Source organism: Rhinoderma darwinii, chromosome 8 (assembly GCF_050947455.1).
Source record: "Rhinoderma darwinii isolate aRhiDar2 chromosome 8, aRhiDar2.hap1, whole genome shotgun sequence".
Classification (NCBI taxonomy): domain Eukaryota; kingdom Metazoa; phylum Chordata; class Amphibia; order Anura; family Rhinodermatidae; genus Rhinoderma; species Rhinoderma darwinii.
Window position 1 is genome coordinate 6,909,109 of NC_134694.1, and position 9,376 is coordinate 6,918,484.

The 9,376-nt window shown below is 46.1% G+C and overlaps 1 protein-coding gene across 3 annotated transcripts in view; it reads right to left on the reverse strand.

The window, feature by feature from the left end:
• Positions 1-9,263, reverse strand: part of FKBP15 (FKBP prolyl isomerase family member 15) — a 41,613-nt gene extending 32,350 nt beyond the window's left edge. For all 3 annotated transcript variants that reach the window (XM_075834804.1, XM_075834803.1, XM_075834802.1), the window contains exons 1-6: positions 9,107-9,263; positions 4,597-4,706; positions 4,351-4,432; positions 1,404-1,473; positions 1,233-1,307; positions 1-36 (exon numbers count right to left, since the gene is read on the reverse strand). The exon at positions 1-36 is cut by the window's left edge and continues 63 nt beyond it. In XM_075834804.1, the coding sequence (XP_075690919.1) occupies positions 1-36; positions 1,233-1,307; positions 1,404-1,473; positions 4,351-4,432; positions 4,597-4,706; positions 9,107-9,156 (423 nt within the window). In that variant the 5' untranslated portion in view covers positions 9,157-9,263. The remainder of the gene's footprint in view (positions 37-1,232; positions 1,308-1,403; positions 1,474-4,350; positions 4,433-4,596; positions 4,707-9,106) is intronic.
• Between the last annotated feature and the right edge of the window lie 113 nt (positions 9,264-9,376).

The window sequence follows — 9,376 nt, forward strand, 5'->3', positions numbered from 1 at the left end:
GTCATCGTAGAAAGCCGCGTAATTATTCAGCTGGACCTGCGATCACCACAAGACACAGAGTTCAGGGAAATAAAATATAAAACCTAATCCAGCTTCCTGGGTCCTTGACCTCTTTCCCGCCGCAGTCATTTTTCGGATTTTCACTTTCTTTTCTTCCTCCCCACTTTCCAAAAACCATCACTTTTTTATTTTTCCGTCGATAGCCGTTTAAGGGCTTGTTTTTTGCGGGACGGGCTGTGGTGGATCACGGCGCCATCTATTGTACCATAAAACGTACTGGGAAACTGGAGAAAAAATTATTTATTTGTGGGTGGAATGGGAGTGATTGTTTTCTGGGTTTCGTTTTTACAGCGTTCACCCTGCGGGTTAAATAATTATATATTGGAATAGTTTGGACTTTTACGGACGCAGCGTTACCAGTTATGTTAATTTTGGGAAAAATGGGAAAAAGTTTAATATTTTGTTGTTTTTTTTTATATATTAAATTTTTTTTTTTTATTTAACTTATTTTTTTATTCGTTCCCCTTAGGGGACTTGAACGATCGTTTGTAGAATAGTATTGCAGTATATTATGAAAGCCAATGTATGGCAGCATATCTTGATTCTGACAGTACAAATATGGCAGACCTTAATTAGGCCCCCCAGGCTGCCATGACAACCATTGACACCCCACGATCGGGTCGCATGGGGAGGGGCAATTCAACCGAGGTCGCCTTCCCTCTATTTCTAACGGCTTAGGTGCAGCGGTCGCTTTTGATTGCGGCATCTAAGGGGTTAAAGGAGCGGGATTCAGAAGCCGACACTTGTCTGATGGAGCGGGCTAAACCCGTGACCCACATCATACTCCCCCCCCCCCCCACCCCGACCTCCGCCGTATATATACAGAAGTGGTCTAGAAGGGGTTAATGGCAAATCTGCCCTGCTACTGCATTATGTCAAGTGCAGGGGCTGAGTGGGCTGAGTGGGCGGAGCATGACACAGCAATTCTGGGTTGTTATTTTAGCCATTGTGTCATGCTCCGCCCCCTCAGGCCCAGTGTGTCACTTTTGTCCAAGAGCATCCATCGGAGCCGTAACGGTGGTCACGTTGTCTGCCACCCAACTTTCCCGCGCACAGATATACCTGTAAACCTGCTGGATAGAATATTTAACAACCGCAAAAGATGACAACCGGTATTAAAGCGGGATTTTTAGGAGGTCATTTTGTATAGGGCATCAGGACAGGCGACTTACTGTGAAGGAAAACCCAGCGTGTATCCGGACGGTGGTGACGGGCTGCTGCTGGCTGATGTAGAGCAGGATCCTGTACTACAGTATAACGATATAAAGCAGAGGGGGAGGGGTAAGAGCCGCACAATCACTCCATATACATGACTCCGCCTCCATGACAGATCCTATACTCACCTCCTTACTAGTAGGATTACCCAGAACTGCTGCCCCAAACTTGCCCTGCTTCGTGTACTGCCCGTTTACACTGTGCACAGAGAGAAATTATTTAGTTATTAGAAGGCCAAGAGTCCCCGTAATGTAAGATTTGTGCAAAAATTAAAAAGGGACGTTCCAGGAATAGGCCATTAATGTGTGATCAGTGGAGGGGCTCCCGTATACGTGGTCCGGTCCTGCTGAGGTATCAAGTATACAGCCACATGTATGAGAGCGCCACTCTGTGTGGTACAACAATGAAGGGGACGCAGCAGAATTACATCCTGTATTACACTCCAGAGCTGCACTCACTATTCTGCTGGTGGAGTCACTGTGTACATACATTATATTACTTATCCTGTACTGATCCTGAGTTACATCCTGTATTATACTCCAGAGCTGCACTCACTATTCTGCTGGTGGAGTCACTGCGTACATACATTACATTACTTATCCTGTACTGATCCTGAGTTACATCCTGTATTATACCCCAGAGCTGCACTCACTATTCTGCTGGTGGAGTCACTGTGTACATACATTACATTACTTATCCTGTACTGATCCTGAGTTACATCCTGTATTATACTCCAGAGCTGCACTCACTATTCTGCTGGTGGAGTCACTGCGTACATACATTACATTACTTATCCTGTACTGATCCTGAGTTACATCCTGTATTATACCCCAGAGCTGCACTCACTATTCTGCTGGTGGAGTCACTGTGTACATACATTACTGATCCTGAGTTACATCCTGTATTATAGTCCAGAGCTGCACTCACTATTCTGCTGGTGGAGTCACTGTGTACATACATTACATTACTTATCCTGTACTGATCCTGAGTTACATCCTGTATTATACTCCAAAGCTGCACTCACTATTCTGCTGGTGGAGTCACTGCGTACATACATTACTTATCCTGAGTTACATCCTGTATTATACCCCAGAGCTGCACTCACTATTCTGCTGGTGGAGTCACTGCGTACATACATTACATTACTTATCCTGTACTGATCCTGAGTTATATCCTGTATTATACTCCAAAGCTGCACTCACTATTCTGCTGGTGGAGTCACTGTGTACATACATTACATTACTTATCCTGTACTGATCCTGAGTTATATCCTGTATTACACTCCAGAGCTGAACTCACTATTCTGCTGGTGGAGTCACTGTGTACATACATTACATTACTTATCCTGTACTGATCCGGAGTTACAGCCTGTATTATACTCCGGAGCTGCACTCACTATTCTGCTTGTGGAATCACAGTGTACATTACTTATCCTTACTTAGTAACTCCACCAACAGAATAGTGAGTGCAGCTCTGGAGTATAATACAGGGTATAACTCAGGATCAGTACAGGATAAGTAATGTAATGTATGTACACAGTGACTCCACCAGCAGAATAGTGAGTGCAGCTCTGGAGTATAATACAGGATGTAACTCAGGATCAGTACAGAATAAGTAATGTATGTACACTGTGACTCCACCAGCAGAATAGTGAGTGCAGCTCGGGAGTATAATACAGGATATAACTCAGGATCAGTACAGGATAAGTAATGTAATGTATGTACACAGTGACTCCACCAGCAGAATAGTGAGGGCAGTTCTGGAGTATAATACAGGATGTAACTCAGGAGAAGTAATGTATGCACACAGTGTCTCCACCAGCAGAATAGTGAGTGCAGCTCTGGAGTATAATACAGGATGTAACTCAGGATAAGTAATGTATGTACACAGTGACTCCACCAGCAGAATAGTGAGGGCAGTTCTGGAGTATAATACAGGATGTAACTCAGGAGAAGTAATGTATGCACACAGTGTCTCCACCAGCAGAATAGTGAGTGCAGCTCTGGAGTATAATACAGGATGTAACTCAGGATAAGTAATGTATGTACACAGTGACTCCACCAGCAGAATAGTGAGGGCAGTTCTGGAGTATAATACAGGATGTAACTCAGGAGAAGTAATGTATGCACACAGTGTCTCCACCAGCAGAATAGTGAGTGCAGCTCTGGAGTATAATACAGGATGTAACTCAGGATAAGTAATGTATGTACACAGTGACTCCACCAGCAGAATAGTGAGGGCAGTTCTGGAGTATAATACAGGATGTAACTCAGGAGAAGTAATGTATGCACACAGTGTCTCCACCAGCAGAATAGTGAGTGCAGCTCTGGAGTATAATACAGGATGTAACTCAGGATAAGTAATGTATGTACACAGTGACTCCACCAGCAGAATAGTGAGTGCAGCTCTGGAGTATAATACAGGATGTAACTCAGGATCAGTACAGGATAAGTAATGTAATGTATGTACACAGTGACTCCACCAGCAGAATAGTGAGTGCAGCTCTGGAGTATAATACAGGATGTAACTCAGGATCAGTACAGGATAAGTAATGTAATGTATGTACACAGTGACTCCACCAGCAGAATAGTGAGTGCAGCTCTGGAGTATAATACAGGATGTAACTCAGGATCAGTACAGGATAAGTAATGTAATGTATGTACACAGTGACTCCACCAGCAGAATAGTGAGGGCAGCTCTGGAGAATAATACAGGATGTAACTCAGGATCAGTACAGGATAAGTAACGTAATGTATGTACACAGTGACTCCACCAGCAGACTAGTGAGTACAGCTCTGGAGTATAATACAGGATGTAACTCAGGATCCGTACAGGATAAGTAATGTAATGTATGTACACAGTGACTCCACCAGCAGAATAGTGAGTGCAGCTCCGGAGTATAATACAGGATGTAACTCAGGATCAGTACAGGATAAGTAATGTATATATTGATAAACTGATAATATCTCTGTATAGACTGTAGTGGTGTTTATAGGTGGACATACAGTTTTAAGGGGGTACTCTGGAGACGCTGGGTTGTATATAAGGACAAGGTGAGTCCCGGTCAGCACTTACTATTTATAGGCATGGACGGCTGTAGCATAGAGCACGGATGGTGCAGCGCCACTGGCTCCAGGCGGTTTGGGGGATTTTGTACCTGGAAAATGAATAGAGAAATATGAGCACAATGCGGATATTATTTCTACACAGTTTCCTCCCTTCCTGAGACCCCCCGCCGGTTCCCACAATTGCTTCAAAGGTTTTATAAACAATCCCTCCGCGAGTGATGTGGGGCATTAGGCAGGAGACGTTGATCCTCACCAGCTGGCATGATGCCCTTCTTCGGCTGCTTAGGAGCGGTGTACTGGAAGGACTCGTTCCCTTGTGCAGAGACGTTCTGGTCCATTCCAAACAGAGAAGCCAGCTTTGCCCTAGAAGACGAATATATGTTATTAAGCTCGGGCTACACACTTCTCCTGTTAGTAGGAAAAGCTGGGTGATAGCCAATACAGCAGAGTTGTCACCCAGCTTTCCCTGAGTCCTCACAGCCATATCTGCCTGAATAGTTTTTTGCTTTTTTTGCTTTTTTACTTGACAGGAGGAGCAACTGAGTGCGCTAAAAAAAAAAAAACTAAATTTCCAAACATGTTACAAAAGGGTTAATACTATACGAGGCAAACGAACATATCAAGAGTTTTCCACGTGTAAATAAATGTAAAGTTCTGCAACTTTGCAATATACTTTGTATTTCAATTCTTCATACATTTTCAAGATCTCTGCCTGCTGTCAGTGAATAGGAAAATTTTTGGTTACATCCCTGCACAGACCTTATACTTCTCACAGCTGAGGGTTTGCTACAAGAATATCCACTCTAGACAATCCTCTGTGAGATAAGGACTTCAGCAGCACAAACCTCTCTCCGATCCTCGTCGTTTGCTACAATGTATCAGCCTGAAGGATTGTCTAGACTGGCTACAATTGTAACAAACTTTCAGATGTTAAACATATCGGATCAGGATGGGTTTTAAGCTTCCAGGTGTGTTCTTATTCAATAACTGCCAGCAGAGATCCTGAACATAAAGAAATGTGATATACAATGTGTACAGAAGGGATTGGCTGCAGCTGGCATAGCAGTGCCATCCCATGCCATAATCCACCCCCTATCTGTAGCGTCACACTGACCCGTGGTTCTCTTGCCAGTAATAGTCGATCTTCCATGGTCGGGACGTGCTCTCCGCCTGTTCTTCTGGCCCCATTTCCAGTGCAAAAGTGGCACAAACCAGTGACGTAGCCGGACACGAGCATGTGGTATCTGTCACCTCTCTGTAAAAAGTCACCGCAGTCCGAGAAACCAACGCCGAGCCGACTGCATCTCCCTCACCACGCAGCCAGAGAGAGCGGGTGACGCCGGCAGGATGTCATTAATACAAATCATCTGACAACGGTTTAGAAGAACTGGCCGAGGGGCATCAGTCACGTCCTGAAGACTACACTCAACAATGGCCACTCTATGGAGTCAGGGCAGCAAGAGAACAACTGCGCTAATCAGAAACAGCCACTAGGAGGCGACTGGACCATTGTTGTATCACTTAACAATCAAGTAACCACTAGGTGGCAGAGGTTCCAGATCCACTAACGGATAACAAGCCTTCAGGCAGCAATCGTTTCACTGCCCCCCCCCCCCCCAGACAACCAATAACTAGTCATCTGCTGACTGATAACTGGCCACTAGGGGGCAATAGCTTCATCATTGCCCTGACTCGCTACTGAATAGATACCCACAAGGAGCGATTATCTCATCAACGTCTCTGACCGACCAGTGGCTCCCTAGGGGAGATTATTTCATTGTTCCCCAGACCATCAGTAAATAACCAACTCCTAGGGGCCAACTATTTCATCACTAGCAAAAGAGTCACCTGTGAAAAACCAACCACTAGGGGGCAATGATTTGCTAGATTTACCTGTGAAAAGCCAACCACTAGGGGGCAATGATTTGATAGATTTACCTGCGGAAAACCAACCACTAGGGGTTAATGATTTCATAACTAGCACAAATGTATCTGTGTAAAACCAACCACTAGGGGGCAGTGATTTCATAGATTTACTTATGGAAAACGGACCACTGGGGCAATGATTTTAGACAAGTGAATAACCAGCCACTAGGGGGCAATGATTTCCCCAAACCACAAACTTTGTGGAAGACAAATTAACTCCCATATTTTAGAACTGCTGTAGTTATTTTGATCTGACAGCTCTGCTGGGAGTTGTAGTTCCACAGAAGACAAGCAGACACAGACTAGTCTATGAAAGTATCCCACATAGGCCTAAAACATTGTTTTCCCATTGCCGGACGTACGGCTGTACGGCTGCCACGTGCCTTTCTGGGACAGCAGCCGAAGCATTGGCCACAAAACGCCAGCACTCATCCCAAATCATGGCGACCGTTCCCATAAACTGCATTGTGTATTCCTGTGCCTGGGTGTATGGAGGGCGACAGGCAGCGCTGCCCACTGCCCATAACCATTAGGACCTTACAGATCCGAGGAGGGGTCTTTTATAGAGGGAGCTCCCCAGTGTGACGCAGGGGGAGGGGCAGGGATAATACAGACATTATAACGCATAGTTTCCGTTTCACGCTGCCTCATGTGTTATTCAACGTTCCTAACAAAACACGGAGAAGGTCAAAGAACCACAAATCTGATTATCTGTGACCTTACAACAAGGAGTTAATTATGTCAGCGCAGCCGCAGGAATGTGACGCATGTCCCTTTAATAAAAAAGATCAACATTCCTGATAAAAGTCGCCCCCTCGACCAAAGCTACACGCAGCAGATCGGCAGCGATATCTATCCGGAGATCTGGGGGACTATAATAATGGGTCCCGTTAGGTTTGTCATCCAGCTTTCCCACACTCCTGAAGGGCAAATCAGCCTGTGTATCCATCAACATAGGAGGAGCGCTGTATCACCACATAACTGGTATGGTAACCATTATATCCACCCAGCTCTATCAGGCACCTGAATGTCAAATTTACAGAAGCTACTACTAGGTGGGAATCAAGCGCTTGGGATCCCACTCATGCCATGAATTATCAATCCACAGCGTTCAGGAAATGGTCTCCACTGCTGGGGGGGGGGGGGGGGGGGGGGTTATCACTCAGCTTTCCCAAACTCCTGAATGGCCAAGCTGGCATGTTATGCAGCAGTGAGGAACCTGGATGGCAGATTCAGGTAAAGCTGGGTGACCTCCCATCTTGGCGGTCAGGTTGGTTGTCGCCCAGCTTTCCCAATGTTCTGAATAGCCAAGCTGGCGTGTTATGCTGTCGCGATATGCACCTAGATGGCAGATTCAAATAAGGCTAGGTGACCACCAGTCTTGGCGGCCATATAGGTTGTCACCCAGCTTTTCCAGAAGCAGTTCTGTAGACACTGGTCAGAACGCCATGACTCCTATCAGATCACCGGATGCTGGTTGTAGTATATATAGAGTAGTAACCGCCCTGAGGTTCTGCTTTTTAGCATTCGTGCTCATCTCCGCCACTTCCCCCTCGTAACGTCATCACACGAATCCTATCTCCATCTACTGTGCATTCAATACAATCTATTGTTCTCTGTTATCAGCCATTTCAGGCGGATTGTAGTGTTTTCCAATGACAGACAGGAAGCCCATGCCTCTATGGTCACTGACTAATGTACCTCATGTGGAGCAGAGACCCCTTTGTTCTAGCGATCGGTGGGGGTCTCAGCTCAGGGACCCCCAGTGACGTCTTTCTAGGTCGCCGGAGTAAAAGATTTTTACTGAATCGGTGAATTGCGGCGACGATCCTGGCTGTGAATGGGGCCTCTGTACAGGATGATGTAACACGCTGGCACGAGATCTATATGGGATAATAATCATTTCCTTGTAATGCCAAAGACGACATTGGGTGCGAATTAAAGGGAACCTGACGCCAGGACGAAGCAATGCGGCAATGAAAAGCCTCCGAGGTGTCGACCATGGAATATCGCAGGCTGTCATTCCCTGCCCCCCGGACTCTTAGCGTGACACATGAGCCCGCCAATCCAATGCTGCTGAAAGGATGGCACTCCAACTCCAAGCATTGTATCTACTAGAGCTAGCTGGGAGTTGTAGTCTCAAAACAGCAAGAGAGCCACAGGTTGCTGAATAATAGCTTAGAAGGTTTGCAGACTTGAGCAAGAATGTCCCTACTCACTGACAGCAAGCAGAGATCTGGAAATTGGTGAGGAATTGATAGACCAAGTTTATTAGAAAGATGTAGAATTTTTCATTATACGATTTGACGGTTAATAACGAAGCCGGTAAACATAGACACGTAGGAGGCCGGTTGCTATGCATCCCCTGTCATAGCAACAACAATTATGAAGCGTTTACAGTGCGGCGTTCTATTCTGCGTGGAAGATACTGGAAACGAATGCAACGAACGCCATTACTGGACGGTTTCTGTAGGCAATGAGTAAAAGATTTACTGACAGACATTATTTACTGACACGTCACTGTAAAGAAAATGCCAGCTACCCGTTTCTTTCGGCCACAACAAATGTGTCACCCGTCAGCGTCGCGTCCAGCTGCGGCCATGACAGGACCAGATTTTGCATGCGTAGCCCTAGTCGTGGCTATCAAGCTGCTGTGGGACTACAACTCCCATCATGCACCGGCTGCTGGGACTTGTAGGCTTCTAATGTCTTGGACTGTTGAGCGCTTTTCTTTCACAATGATCTTTTACTAAATGTCAGTAAATTTACTGACACTCGGCCTCCCTGGCAGTAAGTGAGGAAGCAAGGGCCACTCCCTCCTCTCAGGGGCCACTTACCCTCCAGTAGGAGACAGAAAGTCAGTATCCTCCTCGTCTGGCCCAAACATGACAGCCCAGCGTAGTGGAAACCAGGAGCAGCAACTTCACCGGCAGCCTGCTGCCTCTTCCGGGCTGCCTGACAGTCACAGGGCAGTCAGCTGACTCCCCTTCACCTCTCTCTTTACCGCTACCGTAAAGCAAAAGACGTGCATTGTCGTCAAAACATATCACGTGGCGTCTGCCTGTTGTGGTGGAACGCAGGACGGGCCACTTTCTTGCGTATCACGC